Source organism: Setaria italica, chromosome VI, assembly GCF_000263155.2.
Source record: "Setaria italica strain Yugu1 chromosome VI, Setaria_italica_v2.0, whole genome shotgun sequence".
In the NCBI taxonomy this organism is placed as follows: Eukaryota; Viridiplantae; Streptophyta; class Magnoliopsida; order Poales; family Poaceae; genus Setaria; species Setaria italica.
The window spans coordinates 1,211,004-1,229,713 of NC_028455.1; the positions used below are offsets into that span (position 1 = coordinate 1,211,004).

Below are 18,710 nucleotides of genomic sequence, written 5' to 3' on the forward strand. Positions count from 1 at the left end.
ATGCCTCCCAAACACCCCTTAATTAGGCTCAAAAGATTCGTCTCGCAAAGTACAACAAGTTTGATGTGATGGGGAATCTACTTTTTGCATAGTACGAAAGTTAGGATTTGAAGGTGAAGTAAACAAGGCCTCATTTCCTTTCCTCCCAGTCTGACCGAGACCCATCACACGTGCGTTCGAAAGCCGTGCCCTCGGTCAACGGTTCGCAAGAGTCCAACAAAATTACAAGGTGCGAACAAGTGGCTCAGCGTCGTCGTTCACTCGTTTATCCCGACACGTGTAGAACGGAGACCGAGGTGATGGACGTCAACCGTCAACCTTGGCCTCAGTTTCAAACAGCTGCAGGTCTGTGGTGGCACCATGACTACCGGCAGGTTTTGGCACGCAAACCCTCAAGAGGATGAGAAGAGTCTAACCTTTCTAGCCGGCCGGCAAGCAAGTCTCGCAGCATGAGTATGACCACCAGTTTTGTTTGAACGCCGTGATCGAGATGTGAGCTCCTTCGAGATGTTTTCGGGCGTTTCACGATGGAGATCGATCACACGAACACGTTCGATCGACGCGGACAAGCACGGCGCCCATTGATTCGTCGTCGTCGTCGTCGTCGTCAGTGATGGATCGGGGGATGCAGCAGGTGGGGCAAGGCAGGCTGCAGTGGTCAACTTGGTGGCGTGGATGATGGTCGAGCACGTACGCTTGCAACTGCCTGCCACCGCCAGCTCCCAACCGAACAGGAGTACTTCAGCTTTCAACAGCGGAGTGGATGGATCATGGATGGATGGATGGACCTGCCGAGCCGCAGGACTTGAATGAATGGAGACGACGACCACGCAGACCCACGGCAGGGAAGAGGGCAGGTCAGCTGCTGTTGTACTAGGCTCTGCGTATGGCTTTAATGGCGTGAAAGGCCGGCCGGCCGGTCTTGGCAGCCGGCACGGCAGTAATGGCGGCGGATGGACTGACCGCCGGAGGCTATGGCTATGCAGCAGCCAGCAGGGGGGTGGTTGGGCGTTGAGGATGGCGACGACGACCACGACGACGACAGCAGCAGCCGCCGCCGCGGGTACCTTTGTTCATTCATGGCAGCAGCGAAAATGGGCTTGTAGATTGTACGCAGGCACCTTTGTGGCCACACGCTCCTCCATCGCTCTCCAGATGATGCTGGAGGTGTTCCTCGACTGCGAAAAAAACAAATAGCTTTACGGCTCGATTGCAGCAGGACAATCTGTTACTTCCGCTCTTGCAGTCTCATCAAGCAACAAAGCATGTGTATCAAGTTCCAGGCCCGCGAACTTGGGCCCTAAAACTCGCTTCAGGCTGAAATTGGGCCCTAAAATTACATTGGACAACCAGAAACTGAAGGCCCGCGAAATCCAAGCCCAGTTCATGGCTGGCTCACAGAACTGTACTGTTGATGCTTATTGGTTGTACAGCCGCAGCCAAACAGCTGCAACAAAGCAGAAAGCGAACACTGTGGCACCGCAGGTAATATCAGGAATGCACTGCATCCTTAGTATTTCTGCAAAATAGGCCCCGAATTTAAGAAGAAAAAAATACTTGCATGGCCACGACTTCCCTGGTTTAAACATTTTTCTTAGATAATAGTAGAAGAAACTTTCAGCCTGTGTCAGGTGCACACCAAACCTTTGCTGCATCAATGAGGTGAAGAGAATTTCCTCCATCATAATCAACAGTATGATTTTTTGAAATAGTTGTAGTTCGTACCAATATTTCACCACAGCACGCCATACTGAATTAACATACATACAAAAGCTTGGTGAATTGATCGAGATTTCCACATACAGTTCAATAACCACAGCAAAAAAACACACCAAAAGAAGTGTGCTAATTCAATCTAACGAATTATCCACCCTTTTTATTAAAAACATTGATGAAACCCAGAATTACAATGACCTGTTACAATTCATTTGATGTCTTTATTTCTCCATCTGATATGCAGCTGACTTTGAATACTAAACCACCTTTACAATTTTTTGAGTGCTACTGCTTGATGCATGTGTCTCCCTTTTCAGTCCACCACCTCAGCACCACTATCAAAACAGACATCCCAGAGTCTTTTTAGGTTCCTTCTGCCAAATAAACTTAATCTACAAGACTTGATGGTTATTTCTTGAACACTGCGTGCTGCTTTCTCCTGAAATCTCACAGCTTCTAAACTGGGTAATCCTACAAGCTCCAGCCGCTGGAGCCCTCTAAATGTCCCTGAATAAAAAACAAGCTCCTCACCGATGTTGGAACTATCTAGAAGAGCAAGAGTAATCAAGCTGCGTAATCCTTCCAGGGTCCTTATATTATTCTGATGGAGACTAGTTCTGTGTAATTTTACCACAGAAAGTGTAAACGAATGAGAAATCCATTCTGGCATTGTCCCTATATGGCCATCCAGTTCTATGGTTCGGAGGTGTGGGAACTCCATCGATCCCTTATCTGTGGGCAGGCAGCAGAGTGTTCCATTTTTCCGATATGCTGCAAGATACAGATAAATCAATGAAGGGGAAAGCTTTTGCAGGGTATTGGAGACTTCTTCGCTGTTCTTCTTTGTAAGGCCAGTCAAACCCAGGTATTTCAACCGAGTTAGCTTTCCCAAGTCTTTGATCGATGAGTGAGTGCTGCCCCTAACATCCACAATCTCTAACCCTTCTATGTTCTCAAGGTTTTTGATACCTTTAGGTACAGTTGCACCTTCTGAATTACATGAGCAGTGTTTGTTTCTGTAGTGACAAGAGTCTTCCATTTTTCTGCTAGCACTGAGGATCTGCAACCTCTCGAGTCGAGTGATCTCGCTAGGAAGTCTTCTGATCTGTGTCTTCCTCACATTTAGCAATTGTAGAAACATTAGCATACCAATTGACAAAGGAAGCTCACAAATATTTGACTCGTAAAGATTAAAGTATCTTAAATGGCACAATTCTCCTATGTGCCCTATATCTTGCTGAGTAATAAGAAATCTGGCATTTGAGAAATCTAAAACTCTCAATTGCTTCATTTGAGAGGAGCAGATAAGTGAAGCAATTGATTCTAAGTGAAGCAATTGATTCTGACGGTTCATTAAACACTGTTAGTGACCTGACGCCGGAAATATCCACAGATTTAACTAACTTCCTGTTGCTCCGACCATCAAGTGTTAGGTGGCGAAACCTATTTGCTGGCAGCATGGAATTTATGTTTTTTCCAACTGTAGTCGAGAATTTCTCCTCTTGTGCAACCATGACCAGGATATCTCGCATCATAGGATGGATCCAACATGTCTTGCATGATCTGTTTCTTGTTAATTTGGTCGCCTTTATCAAGTTTCGATCAAAAAGCTCAAACAAATACCTTACCGCAACAGCCTCAGTACTCATCCCAGTCATTTCCCTCACAAAGCCTTCAGCCACCCATCGACGCAGAACAGTTGCCACATTGATGTCGGAATCTTCTGGGAAAATACTGAGGTATAAGAAGCATGGCTTAAGATAAGGTGGTAGACCTCTGTAGCTCCGAGTCATTACTATCTTTATCTTTTTGAGCCTTGGGTCATTGTAGAGCAACGAAGGAAGATCTTCACATAGTCCTCCCCATTTATGCGGGGCCTCCGAGGTAAATAATTGAGCTACAGTTGTTATAGCTAATTTGAGCCCCCCACATTTCTGCAGTACTTTTGCAATTGTGTTGACGGTTCATGTACCTTAAGGCAGTCCAGGTCTAGATCTTGAAAGTCTTCTTTGTCTTCAGGACTCATTTCTCCATTTTCTGATTTAAGAACTAAATCTTTCAGAAGCTCCAATGATTTCCATTCTGGTAATAGGGGGATGCAATAAACATGATCAGCTGACTTTGTGCAGGCCTCTGCAATGTGGAGGATTTCTGTTGTTACAATGATCATACTTCCACTTATGCTAATATCAGGCAGTACTCTTTTGATGCGATCCCACGCACGCAATGTCCATAAACCATCAAATACAACGAAGAACAGTTTGTCTTTTAGCTTCTCTTGAATATGATTCACTAGGTCCTCTTCTTCCCCAATATATCCAGTTTGACTCGAAGAAACAAGAGAGAGTTGCACAATCATATCCCTGAAAACTTTTGTGGCATTCACATCCTGCGATAATTCAATCCATGCATGGCAAGCAAAATGATGATATTTCTCATTATATATCTCACGAGCAAGAGTAGTTTTGCCTGATCCACACATTCCAGCTATTGCAGCCACCTTGGGAGCTCCTTTGCTGGTTTCTTTGGGTGATGCTGATTCCCATGAATCCACCTCTTTCTTTGGATCACCAGAGCTATCATTTTGAGTAGTGCCTTTCAAGAAGTGAGGCCGCATATGGTCCAGTACCACTGTAATAGCCATATAACTAGAGGTAGATTCATAGGGAGAAAAAAGATTGTAGCGTCTATTTCTCTCACTCACCTCAACAATCCTGACCTAACATGACTTAATTTGGCAGTAAACTGACGGAGAGCATTGTTATTATTGAGTATCCTCTGTGACCAACTTGAATTATGTGTGAGGGCAATGGTATGTTCCTCGAGGCAGTCCTCTATGTCATATACCAAATCTTTCACCTGCTCCGCCCAAGGTTTCACCATTTGATATTTTGGGTAACCCTCCTGCAAATCTTCAACGACACCAAGGAATGCTCCAATTGTTTCCAGTTCATCCTTTATGTACCTGTTAGTGGAGATTGGAAAATGTATTTTAAGGTTATATTAGTAGAACGTTCTGTTGAATTGTAGGCCAAAGGGAAGAATAGTAAAAACCAAAACCAAGACCATCCTAAACCTAAAACAAATGCTACATCATACTGCAATACAAATACCACTAGCACACCGCCACTCTGTCTGGGACAACTAAAAGAAGCAACTTGCTTCAACATTCTAGATAAGGATTCCATGGGCATGCCAAAAGTAGGGTTGTTTACTTGAGATGGGGCAAATGTCACCATTGATTCTGTCTTATTAGCTGTGTTTCTGCATGAGCTTCAGATCTTCTCTGTTTCATTCACCATTCCCATGAGACAAGAAACAAAACTGAGGAATATATATCTGAACTCGACAGAAGTAGTGTCATGGTTTGGGAAACGAGAAAATAAGAACAGGGTATCAGGTGAAAATTTATCGGTAAAACTTAGGCATACTTCCTTGTAGGTTGGTCCAGTTTTTTTATATATAACTTAGGTGTACTTCACAATGATCTAGATCAGTAGATGGTAGAAGTCACCTAACCAAAACTGGCATGGTGAACAGTTATACTTAAATAAGAGCAATTACTTATCAATGTTGCATGATTAAAAAGTATCTGTCAGATGTAAAGATTATTGTGTCACTTTTGGTCCGGACTGAGTCAAATAGGTAATCAAGGTTTTTTAAATAAAAAAATGGGGGTAATCAAAAGTTGTCTACTAAGAGGTTGACCTAAATTACTTCACAAGAATAGCAGTGAAGTAAATAACAATGAAGGGAAAACTAACTAGTATTGCCTTGTTTCCATAGTGGGGGTCAATAAAGATTACATGAAGAAGCTTAAAGTTTCCAGTTCAGCAGACAAGGGCTGCATATTTGGGGTTGGATCTGGTCAAATCATTTGTGTACAATAGTAAAGCCCAGAAAATCTTTTTTTCTATTTTGCTCAATCGTGAACTTTTCTAGAAATGTACTAAGCACACTTAATCTTACCCATGGATTTACTGAGAAGTATGTGATTGAAGTCCCTTAGTTATCCTTCCATATAAAGCTTTAAAGCAAAGAGGAAAATGGATGTCGTCTCATGTGATTCTGGGTAGGTTTTCGCTTCAAGGTTTTGCTCAATATGGCTCTTGCTACCAGGCAGATTCCAGCAATGGCATAACTCGAGTGAACTGGCATGGACTAAAGTAGAGCAAGGATATGCCTACACACCAAACCATTTTTCACTATAATTGGGTTTGGTAAATCATTTATGCTGATCTGCTATAGAGTACCTTCCTGATATGGGCAATCTAGGCTCTCAAAAAAGGAAAAAGGAAGAAGGACAATCTAGAAGCTCTGAACAGTGAACACCAAACTAGTGTTTTCACGACTCCTTCAGCAGTCACCGTTGCCACAAAACAAGATTCAGAGCACCTTTAGAACGGGGGATTTTACAGGTATTCCACACCATCTGGAACGGGTCTTTCCATTTTAAATTTTGCTGGAGCAATTCCACAAGCACCTCCTGAGCAAAGCGATGAGAAGAGGCTCCGAGAAGAGAGTGCTGACTGCTTCGGTGCTTCCCCTTGGCGCCAGCTTTTAATTTAGGTGCCTATCGACTATCGCCTTTGTGTCTAACACTCTAATTCTTAACATGGTGAGATAGATGTGTTTTCTTGTGTTATATGAAACGAAATTACTAGCTCAATAGGATTCCCGGTCAATAAAATCAAGATGAGGGCTTTGATTGCATCTTTTTTGTTCCTTGCCGGCAGCCTTTTCTTTCATGCACGTTTACGGTGCTGTTTGGATACGAGGTGCTAAACTTTAACAGTGTCACATCGGATGTTCGGATGCTAATTAGGAGGATTAAACATGAGCTAATTATAAAACTAATTGCAGAACCCTGTGCTAATTCGCGAGACGAATCTATTAAGCCTAATTAATCCATCATTAGCAAATGGTTACTGTAGCACCACATTGTCAAATCATGGACTAATTAGGCTTAATAGATTCGTCTCGCGAATTATACTCCATCTGTGCAATTAGTTTTGTAATTAGCTTATGTTTAGTACTCCTAATTAGCATCCAAACATCCGATGTGACAGGTGTTAAACTTTAACAGGTGTTTCCCAAACACCCCCTACATAATAACATATTTTCGCCACCAACCAGTGAACGAAAAAAAAAATAAGCGACCCATAAACATGTGCTGGATAAGTAGGACGAACCACACAACATATGAAGCTAAGAAACGTGATAAAACGAGAGCATACACATCAACCATCAACCTCAAGAAAGAACCGAAAAATAAACGGGTACAGGTCTACATTCTGTTTGGAACAGCAAAATCCTATTGGAAGTCTTACTGAAAGAGCAAGCCTACATTCTGTTTGGAATGCCAAAATTGCACATCCGTCATGATCCAGCATTGACTCCCTAGAGTATAACTTCTCAGACATTGAAATCATTCTCACAGGATACAAGAACCTAGTTCATCCTCTTGATGAGCTCATTGATGTAGTTCTCACGGTTGCCAGCATCACCACCCTCAACGTAGTGGTTCCTCTTCTTCTTCAGGCCACCGAGCGGTGCCTTCAGCTTGAATGGCCAGAGGAAGTTGTTGGCCTCCTTGAAGTGTGGGCCAACGGTCATGATCTCATGGACAAGATCCTCAATGCAGATGATGTTGTGCTTCCCAAGGCCCTAATGAACATCAAGTAGATAAAAAATACTTAGGCCCAGATTGAAATGTTAGGGCAAAAAAAATACTTGAACTGATGTGTATGTAATCAGAATCAGCACAGTAGTTGTAGATGGCAAACCTCCTCAATGACATTGTTGTTGCTCAGAGGAATCCTCTGCTTGTTCAGCTTCCCATAACCTCTCTTGTAGATCAATTCCCTAACACTCTTCAGGTTCGGGTACCTGAAGATAAAGAATAGATGCTTCAAACTTCAGAACATCACAGTAATTGGAATCAGTAATATTTCTGCCTTCATAAATTAAGACAGCCAAATTGGGACTAGACCTAGGTCCAATTGGGGATTCATGTGAAACTACAGGATAGTTAATCAAACTCTGGAAAAGTTAGCACAAAGATCACATCAATATGAAGATTACAGACAGCAAGGTAACAGTTAAAAAGGTGCTGATGCGACTAAACAGATATATCATCTGTTCTACTATTTGAATCAAGAAACAGCTGAACAACTAAGGAAAATAAGATTTGACAAATATTTGAAACATTTTAACTGTTTATTTGAAACAACTAAGGAAACATTTATTTCTCCAGAATATAAGGACGACATAAAACTAAAACATTTCTATAAACATATTTATGAAACCAAAACACCAACATGTGAATAAATGGATATTATAGCACTCTACGCCTCACATGACAGTGTATGGTACATTATGTATGTAGCGCAGTTGTCACTCCATTCTAGCAGAAAATGAGCCAAACAATTAATTAATTCTGGTATTAAAGTTGCAACATAATTGTGCATCAACATCCTTAGGAAAGCACCACATTCCTAAGTAAGATTTGATACAGAATTAATTAATGGTAGCTAACAAACTTACCCATATGCAACATATGGCTCAACCCTGCGCAGCATGTTAATGGTAGCTTTGTTAACCTTGAGGAAGACACCATTGAAGATCTGCCTCAAACGCAGAAGCTGCAAGATCTTGCGGGTCTTGGGGTGCATGGCATTGATACTGCACAACAAAATTGGCACCAATTAACATTTCAGCAAGCCAAGGAATCAGCAAGCAGAATGAGACAGTGCCCTACCCACGGATGCGAATCACAAACAGAAGCTTGGCCTCAGGGCTGACATAGAACCCACCCTTCAACCGGGCCTCACGCTTGAGCTGCACAAGCTCCTTCTCCTGTACACAGCACAAATCCATCAAAAGAGATTACGTAAGTACCTACATCTCTCCAAAATGACACATTATTTCAAAAAGTAAAGCAGCATTATTTCAGTGTATGAATCCATCATGTGCACAAGAATCATCGCAATTATCAGCAAACTTATCCCAAATGCTAAAACTGAACCAATCAAGAGTCAGCATTGAGCATTTAAATGTACCGCTTGTAACATTATCCTGAATTGCTTCTAGAACGAGGAAGCATTTAACATTCAAACTAGAGAGGTCCTAGCTACCACAAATAGACAGTAGCCAACTAATAAAAAAACATAGGAAGTCTACAAACATGTTCATGGTCTAGGTCCTTACATCCAGATTTCAATGAACTATCAGAGATTGGTAATCCCATTTTAAGCCTACACTTCTATGCGCAACAACAAATTCCTAGATGGCAAATGGTTTTAGCACCAGATCGCAAGCAGAAGCTGCACAATCCGACCAAATGACTCGTCTAACCAGAAGACTAAACCGTGGGACAATCAGATCGAGACAGGGAGATGGGAAACCCGCTGGCTCAGTGACCTGGGCGTCGTACTCCTGCGCGTACTGCTTGGCGCGGGCGAAGATAATCTTGCGGCTCTCGAGCGCCTTCTTCCTGTCGGCGAGCGCCTTCTCCTTCTTGTCCGCCGCCCACTGCTCCTCGCGCTTGCGCTTCCGGAGCACCGACTCCGGCACCACCGCCGCCTTCGCCTCCGCCGCCGACATCTGCGCAGGAAGAGCCAACAGCTTCAGATCCGCGCGGAAGGGTGCCTTAGCGCGCGAGGGCACGATAGGGGGAGAACGCGGGCGCTGCTTACCTCGATGACCTGCGTGTGCGTGGGAGGAGGGAGGAGAGGCCGCCGCCGTGGAGAGGTGGGAGAGAAGGAAGTGGCGGCGGGGTGGCAGGAGGAGGCTACTTATGGGAGGCCGAGGGTTTTGCTCCGGCTTAGGGTTTCGGTGGCTGAATCGGGCGGCTGCGGCTGGCTGGGCTCTGGATCTGACGGAGACGGAGGCGAGGAGGAAATGAAAGGAAAATGGAGGAAGGCTCAGTGGCAAGAGATGATGGGCCTGGTGGTCTGATCCAGCAGCAGCTAGCTGGGAAGCAGATTGGGCCTGCTGCAGTTAGGACTGTGTTTGGGCTTTTGGTGTTTGAGGCCTGTGGAAGGAATCACAGTAGGCCCAACGTCACAATTGGACTGTCAGTGTTTGGGCTTTTGGTTCCTTATGCAGTTAGGCCATACTTTTGCAGGCTTCCGCTTTGAAAACAGGCCGTGAGATACGTAGAAATTTCGTTTTGAATTCTGATCATGATGCCAAGCTAACAAGTCTTCCATTCCATTTTTAAAAATAAAAATTGTAAACATTTTTTTTCAGAGGTATAAAAATTTCATATTGAATTGTCCAGTTGTGAACCCGCATTCTGCATCTATTTACTATTTAACCTCTCAAACTACAAAACTAGATTTTTATTTCGTCACCTTTTGCACATTTGTCTTCTCGACTAATTATTTACAAAATAATGGAGCATCTCCAACATAATTGCTATCCCACTCTCCAAGCTAAAATTTGAAAAGTCTACTGGAAAAGTATGCTCCAACAGAGTTGCTATCCGGATAGCTATCCCATCCGGTTTGCTAGATGCTCCCCACACTCTCTAAACTTAGCAAGCGAATTTGGCTTGCCAAATGTGGGTCCCACGCATAAAATGGAGAGTGTATTGTAGTGCGAAATGGAGAGACTGTTGGAGTAAATGGAGAGTGTAGATTTTTAAAAAGGAACTTAGCTATTGGGATTTGGAGAGTGGAAAATGGATAGTCTGCTGGAATGCGCAACTCAATATGGAAATGTATCTTTTTGCCAATTTGGTTAGAGAGTAAAAAGAGAGCCAAAAATGGATAGTCTATTGGAGTTGCTCTAACATATGGAGTGTTTATGCACGTGCCCACGTGCCATAGACACAGTCCCTCTACATGAATCGGTTCCACCAGTTGCTTGCTCTGGAACTGTTGCCAATAATTATATGATTAGATTATCGCAAAATCTAAAACGAGAGCCATCTCGTTTTACGCCTAACGCAAGGGCCCCTGGTTTTGGAAGGATGACAAAATTGTGGAAGGCGTTTTTTTCCTGAAAACGAAAAGACTAAAGAAAAGGGTAAGGAAGTAACAAATCATATGAATGATGTAACAGCTCTGATCCCGACGATGGGCGGCGCTCCGGTGATGCTAGGGTTCGGGGTTTGAGATTACCAGTGGTGCCGGAGATAGAGGAAGTTCCGGGGGAGGCTGCCGGCAGGCGGTGGAGGCAGGTTGTGGGCAGGATGGCTAGGCGGCAGGGGCATCGCTCGTTAGGGTTGTGGGAGATAGCTGTTAGGCAGTGGAGGAGCTAGGGGTGTGGAGTTCGAGGATTTGCACTGCCAACAATGATACAACTAAACGGAGTCGGTGGGAGGTCGGCAGCTAAACAACTGCCTCCCTTGTTTGTAGCTTACTGATCGCCTCTAGTAAAGGGAGAGCCATTTTTCGTCATTTTTGCCTATTTTATTTCCGTATGTCTAGGAAATATGTGGTAATAATGGTCTTGGTTCCTTTGTCATTTGTCACTTGTCTGCCTTTGCATGACACACCACTAACATGACATGTGCAAAGTTATTTGTTCCACCCATTTGGAGAAGGATTTTTGTTTTAGAAAAAAAGGCATATCAAATCATCATCATTGCTCTAACTTTTGATTAGAAAATGTTTAGTTTTTGTCAATCTTTTTGCGGGTAGTTTTTGTCTATTTTCCTTCCATAATAAGAAAAATTACTCCCTCCATCCTAAATTACTATTCGTTTTGACTTTTCTAAATACGTAGATTTTACTATGCATCTAGGTATGTACTATGTCTAGGTACGTGTAGCTAGAAAATCTAAAACAAATAGTGCACTTTAGATACTTAATATGGTCCGGATAATACGTGTCATATAAACTGTGGCATGTGCTGTACTAGTGTCATGGCCTCATGGCGATTGAGAGGAACTCGAGACCTTTTATTTGCACTGTTCGGAATTTGGGAACGATGCCTGTCTTTTCTAAATTAAGCCCAAAGAAACAGGGTCGAAATTGGAATCAAGCGCTTGGCACGTGCTTTGTCCTGGGCTCCTGTACGAGCAAGTGCAGCAGCTGTTCTCAGACGACCATGCGTTTGGTGCACGGAGATTTGGACCAGTACAGCTTAGATTGGCAGCAGGTACACTTTTTAAGTCCTTTACTTTTTTTTCTCCATACGCCAAATGGAGATTAAACGAGCCTCGATCATGCAAAACTACAGTAATTCTCTCCAATACAAATGTTACACGGACTGACATGTACATAGGTTGGTAGGTCATGCATATAGAATCCACTCTGATGACGTGGGTCAATCTAAACCGTTTGTTTGCCTACTCTCTGGTGAAGTATTCCCTCCAGTCAGGTAAATTGATTTGACGTTCCATAAAAGAAAAACAAGAAGAAAACAAGCTGGGTTTACTGTCCGAAATTAACCTGATGATATGCTTTGGTTCTTGTGTCGTTATGGAGATGATGATTTTCCTTCATCCTGAAAATGATTCAAATTTTCCAAATGAAAATAATTTTGTGGACAAGATTTGAAACTACAGTCGGTTCCACAAAATACATCGTCTATATTCAGTATGCGAATTGAAGATAGGTAACATATCGCTGTCAAAAGGAACACACAAAACGTCAGAGCACTGTTGCTCGATGTGAGCGTGGTCGATTGGAGGCAACCTACAGCACTTGATGCGCTTTCGACAAAAAGGGAAAGAAATGTTGGGTGACGCACTTTATCTGCATGGAAAAAACAAGAGAGAAAGAAAAGGGCGGCCATGTTATAATACCATAAGAACCCCATGAATGGAACATAGCAAAAGGAGTAGAATCATCAAGAGAAATTAGAAACTTAAATAAAACTAAGATCAACATCAACTACTAAAAGCCACGAACAAACTCGGTGAACAGATCGATCGATTGCACACAGCTACTCCTAAGTCCTAATTAATGAAGCTAGTACTGATGCATGATTTGCCCTGCTAATAACATCTAGTTGGAGATCGATGAGCCAAGACTCAATTACAACTTAGAAGAAGAATTAAGCTCGCTAGGTTGTGATCTCAGCATGACAGGAACAGTAGACGGATGAGCTAGGCGTGGACGTAGAGCGCGGCGAGGCTGCGGCGGCAGCGGGCGCAGGAGAACTTGCGCTTGTTCTTGACACACAGCGGCAGGCAGCACAGCACCCGCCGCGCGCTCTCCACGTCCGTGGCCACCACCGCGCCGCCGCACCGCGGGCACGCCCCGGGAGCCTTCTGCTCCCCCACCACCGTCTCCTCCTCCAGCCCGCAGCACGCCGCCGCCGCCATCCTAGCTACCTGTGCTTCGCTCTCAAACTGGTAAGTTCTTGATGAGGTGGATGGGCGGCGCGAGAGGTACGGTGTTGGGGAAGATGGAGATATTTGTTGTTGGGACTTGGGAGCAGAGAAGGGGCAAAATGTGGTGAAGACAAGTAGACGCGAGCTGGAACAAGAGGAGGCGGCGATGGTCATGTGAATGGAGGTGTGCAGCGTGCGTGTGCCTCTAACTGTGCTTGGTTTGACCCCCCGCAGGCTGCAGCTCGGCGCATGTCGCTGCTGGCTCGCACAGCACGCGCGCGCTACAGTGCTTTGCGACTTCGTGGCATCCAGGTGTAACATATATCCACAAATGGATAGGGTCCATGGATTCGTCGATGATTACCTTTTGCGTTTGGGGAACGAAGGCCATACAGGGGAACATGCATCGACCTTGTTTGCAACTGTTGCACTTGCCACTTGGGAAAAGGTAGGTGCTTTGTTGTTTGATTGGACCTGTCGTCCTTTTGTTTTGCCTAAAAAAAAGCAGTTTTTTTTCCTTTTTTATGTAGTGTAAGCGTATGACCTCTAGGTAGGATGATGGCAAAGCTAAATAGCTTTTCCACAACAACAACCTGCTTCAATTTGCATTACGTATGGTTGTAAAAGTAGTGCTTCTTTTGGCCGGACATTGCTTGCTTTGTGCCCAACAATCTGGTTGGAACGTCCTGTGACAATATGATTGACCATTTCTTCCTTTCACGCAACCAACCGTGTTCTTCTAAGGAACCATGATGTGCCTTGCCTTAAAGTAATGCGAAAAAAGCACAACATGGTTGGTTTTGGATTTAACAAAAATGTTTGCAATAACACGATGCACATCTAATAATAATATATATATGCCAACAGGTGTCAAGTATGTATGGTTTGAAAGCAATAACTAATTGTAGGCTGGTGGTGGCTTCCCTCTTTCCATCAGTCAAATCAGTTGCTTTATTTAGATAATTTTGCCCAATTTTTTTCGTTCTCAAAAGGATAGGGGGGGGGGGGGGGCGGAATAGTCATCTCTGTGTTGATGATCACTATATTGGAACCTGCAAACAAGGCACGTGGATGCAGCTGCACTTAAAAGTGTAGACCGGCTGTACTAGTCGACGATCAACCAATTTTGATTTTTCTCTAAGCTAATAATGTGACAAGTAAGCCAATATATATTGTTCATTTGTTTATATATTGGTATCCTTAATCTATACACATACAGTTACTTATACGTTGATGGTAAAATTAAAATTTCCAACATAGCCCGCAAAATTAAATGGTTTACATTTGTAAACGACTGAGAGAGAATAGCTAGCTCCACCCGCGTCATGATCGCTCCTCTATCTTATCTGTTAGTATGTGTTGGAATATGTTCCGAATTTCTAAAGACTTTTAGATGCATCAACCGATTAGGTGTCTTACTTACCTTGTCCTAAATTGGGAAGGCATTTTGTGGTACCATGCTTGCATGCATGTTTACAGGTTGCATGCATGAGCTTTTGTTTAACCATTCGGCATGCTCCAGCCTATATAAACTAGTTGAATGTTGTACGATTGAGAGTAACACAATTAGCAGAGTCATTCTGCGTTGCTATTCCTCTTGTAATCTGCTTGGGTTGAGTTAACCACTCATTGTAAATCCGTAGCATTTGTAGACCTCCAGATATATTGAATAGTGAAGATCATCTTTGTGTATCCGTGTCTTGCTTGCAAAGGAGTTTCCACATAAATCTGTGTCTCTTGTGATTGTGATCGTACTTGTTTCGCCAGTTGATTTCTAACAGCATGCCCATAGTTCTCCACTCTCTCACAATGAAAGCAACAAGCTGGGATGCTCTCCACATCCTTAGTTTCCACCTGTCAACCAAATCAGTTGATGTCGGGATCGCTGAAATGAATATTTACACAAGTTGCGTGTGTTTGGTGGGTTTTCTACGTGTGACAAGGAGAGGAGAAAGGGAAATCTTTATCCTCATCGACCAGTCTAACTAAGCTCGCTTGGAAGCAACAACATGCACGACTTAATTTTCCTTCATTAGGTTCCTAGGGACATGGCTGGTAAAGAAGTAATGATCAAGTCAGTGGCCCAAGCATTACCAACCTACACTATGGGAGTTAAAAATGAATAGTCTGTTGGAGTTGTTCTAACATGTGGTAGTGTTTGTGCACATGCTCACATGCCATAGACACAGTCCCTCTACATGAATCAGTTCCACCGGCTGCTTGCTCTGGAACTATTGCTAGCAATTATATGATTATATTATCGCAAAATCTAAAATGAGAGCCATCTCGTTTTACGTGAGCCCCTGGTTTTGGAAGGATGACGAAATTGTGGAAGGTGATTTTATTCCTCGAAAGATTAAAGGAAAGAGTAAGGAAGTAACAAATCATATGAATGATGTAACAGCTCTGATTACGACAATGGGGCGGCGCTCCAGTGATGCTAGGGTTTGGGGGTTTGGGATTACCGGTTGGGCTGGAGATAGAGGAAGCTCCGGGAAGGCTGCCAGCTGGCAGTGGAGGCGGGTTGTGGGCGGGATGGCTAGGCGGGGGCATCGCTCGTTAGGGTTGTGGGAGATAGCTGTTAGGTAGTGGAGGAGATGCGGGTGTGGAGTTCGAGGATTTGCACCGCCAACAATGATACAGCTAAACAGAGTCGGTGGGAGGTCGGCAGCTAAACAGCTGCCTCCCTTGTTTGTAGCTTACCGATCACCTCCAGTAAAGGGAGAGCCATTTTTCGTCATTTTTGCCTATTTTATTTCTGTATGTCTAGGAAGTATGTGGTAATAATGGTCTTGTTTTGATTCCTTTGTCATTTGTCACTTGTCTGCCTTCGCATGACACACCACTAACATGACATGTGCAAAGTTATTTGTTCCACCCATTTGGAGAAGGATTTTTGTTTTAGAAAAAAGGCATATCAAATCATCATCATTGTTCTAACTTTTGATTAGAAAATGTTTAGTTTTTGTCAATCTTTTTGCGGGTAGTTTTTGTCTATTTTCCTTCCATAATAAGAAAAATTACTCCCTCCATCCCAAATTACTATTCATTTTGACTTTTCCAAATACATAAATTTTACTATGCATCTAGATATATCATCTAGATATATGCTATGTCTAGATACATGTATCTAGAAAATCTAAAACAAATAGTAATTTAGAACGGAGGGAGTACACTTTAGATACTTAATATGGTCCGGATAATACGTGTCATATAAACTGTGGCATGTGCTGTACTAGTGTCATGGCCTCATGGCGATTGAGAGGAACTCGAGACCTTTTATTTGCACTGTTCGGAATTTGTGAACGATGCCTGTCTTTTCTAAATTAAGCCCAAAGAAACAGGGTCGAAATTGGAATCAAGCGCTTGGCACGTGCTTTGTCCTGGGCTCCTGTACGAGCAAGTGCAGCAGCTGTTCTCAGACGACCATGCGTTTGGTGCACGGAGATTTGGACCAGTACAGCTTAGATTGGCAGCAGGTACACTTTTTAAGTCCTTTACTTTTTTTTCTCCATACGCCAAATGGAGATTAAACGAGCCTCGATCATGCAAAACTACAGTAATTCTCTCCAATACAAATGTTACACGGACTGACATGTACATAGGTTGGTAGGTCATGCATATAGAATCCACTCTGATGACGTGGGTCAATCTAAACCGTTTGTTTGCCTACTCTCTGGTGAAGTATTCCCTCCAGTCAGGTAAATTGATTTGACGTTCCATAAAAGAAAAACAAGAAGAAAACAAGCTGGGTTTACTGTCCGAAATTAACCTGATGATATGCTTTGGTTCTTGTGTCGTTATGGAGATGATGATTTTCCTTCATCCTGAAAATGATTCAAATTTTCCAAATGAAAATAATTTTGTGGACAAGATTTGAAACTACAGTCGGTTCCACAAAATACATCGTCTATATTCAGTATGCGAATTGAAGATAGGTAACATATCGCTGTCAAAAGGAACACACAAAACGTCAGAGCACTGTTGCTCGATGTGAGCGTGGTCGATTGGAGGCAACCTACAGCACTTGATGCGCTTTCGACAAAAAGGGAAAGAAATGTTGGGTGACGCACTTTATCTGCATGGAAAAAACAAGAGAGAAAGAAAAGGGCGGCCATGTTATAATACCATAAGAACCCCATGAATGGAACATAGCAAAAGGAGTAGAATCATCAAGAGAAATTAGAAACTTAAATAAAACTAAGATCAACATCAACTACTAAAAGCCATGAACAAACTCGGTGAACAGATCGATCGATTGCACACCTAAGTCCTAATTAATGAAGCTAGTACTGATGCATGATTTGCCCTGCTAATAACATCTAGTTGGAGATCGATGAGCCAAGACTCAATTACAACTTAGAAGAAGAATTAAGCTCGCTAGGTTGTAATCTCAGCATGACAGGAACAGTAGACGGATGAGCTAGGCGTGGACGTAGAGCGCGGCGAGGCTGCGGCGGCAGCGGGCGCAGGAGAACTTGCGCTTGTTCTTGACGCACAGCGGCAGGCAGCACAGCACCCGCCGCGCGCTCTCCACGTCCGTGGCCACCACCGCGCCGCCGCACCGCGGGCACGCCCCGGGAGCCTTCTGCTCCCCCACCACCGTCTCCTCCTCCAGCCCGCAGCACGCCGCCGCCGCCATCCTAGCTACCTGTGCTTCGCTCTCAAACTGGTAAGTTCTTGATGAGGTGGATGGGCGGCGCGAGAGGTACGGTGTTGGGGAAGATGGAGATATTTGTTGTTGGGACTTGGGAGCAGAGAAGGGGCAAAATGTGGTGAAGACAAGTAGACACGAGCTGGAACAAGAGGAGGCGGCGATGGTCATGTGAATGGAGGTGTGCAGCGTGCGTGTGCCTCTAACTGTGCTTGGTTTGACCCCCTGCAGGCTGCAGCTCGGCGCATGTCGCTGCTGGCTCGCACAGCACGCGCGCGCTACAGTGCTTTGCGACTTCGTGGCATCCAGGTGTAACATATATCCACAAATGGATAGGGTCCATGGATTCGTCGATGATTACCTTTTGCGTTTGGGGAACGAAGGCCGTATGGGGGAACATGCATCGACCTTGTTTGCAACTGTTGCACTTGCCACTTGGGAAAAGGTTGTAGGTGCTTTGTTGTTTGATTGGACCTGTCGTCCTTTTGTTTTGCCTAAAAAAAAGCAGTTTTTTTTTCCTTTTTTATGTAGTGTAAGCGTATGACCTCTAGGTAGGATGATGGCAAAGCTAAATAGCTTTTCCACAACAACAACCTGCTTCAATTTGCATTACGTATGGTTGTAAAAGCAGTGCTTCTTTTGGCCGGACATTGCTTGCTTTGTGCCCAACAATCTGGTTGGAACGTCCTGTGACAATATGATTGACCGTTTCTTCCTTTCACGCAACCAACCGTGTTCTTCTAAGGAACCATGATGTGCCTTGCCTTAAAGTAATGCGAAAAAAGCACAACATGGTTGGTTTTGGATTTAACAAAAATGTTTGCAATAACACGATGCACATCTAATAATAATATATATATGCCAACAGGTGTCAATTATGTATGGTTTGAAAGCAATAACTAATTGTAGGCTGGTGGTGGCTTCCCTCTTTCCATCAGTCAAATCAGTTTGCTTTATTTTAGATGAAATGGGTATGCCTGCATTTCCTTCTTTTTCATTTTTGCAAGTAAGGAAATAGTCATCTCTGTGTTGATGATCACTATATTGGAA

The 18,710-nt window shown here is 43.6% G+C and overlaps 3 protein-coding genes across 3 annotated transcripts; all 3 read right to left on the bottom strand.

The window, feature by feature from the left end:
• Positions 1-6,919: 6,919 nt before the first annotated feature.
• Positions 6,920-9,570, bottom strand: LOC101757215 (60S ribosomal protein L7-3). The gene is made up of 6 exons (XM_004972464.4): positions 9,414-9,570; positions 9,139-9,321; positions 8,477-8,574; positions 8,263-8,400; positions 7,503-7,605; positions 6,920-7,383 (listed from the first exon to the last, which is right to left on the bottom strand). Exons 2-6 carry the CDS (start codon positions 9,319-9,321, stop codon positions 7,168-7,170), a joined length of 738 nt encoding a protein of 245 aa, XP_004972521.1. The 5' UTR covers positions 9,414-9,570; the 3' UTR covers positions 6,920-7,167.
• Positions 9,571-12,446: 2,876 nt separating this feature from the next.
• On the bottom strand, positions 12,447-13,255 carry LOC101757604. Its single transcript, XM_004972465.3, has one exon. It carries the CDS (start codon positions 13,178-13,180, stop codon positions 12,779-12,781), a length of 402 nt encoding a protein of 133 aa, XP_004972522.2. The 5' UTR covers positions 13,181-13,255; the 3' UTR covers positions 12,447-12,778.
• Positions 13,256-17,105: 3,850 nt separating this feature from the next.
• Positions 17,106-17,926, bottom strand: LOC101758005. Its single transcript, XM_004972466.3, has one exon. It carries the CDS (start codon positions 17,829-17,831, stop codon positions 17,430-17,432), a length of 402 nt encoding a protein of 133 aa, XP_004972523.1. The 5' UTR covers positions 17,832-17,926; the 3' UTR covers positions 17,106-17,429.
• Between the last annotated feature and the right edge of the window lie 784 nt (positions 17,927-18,710).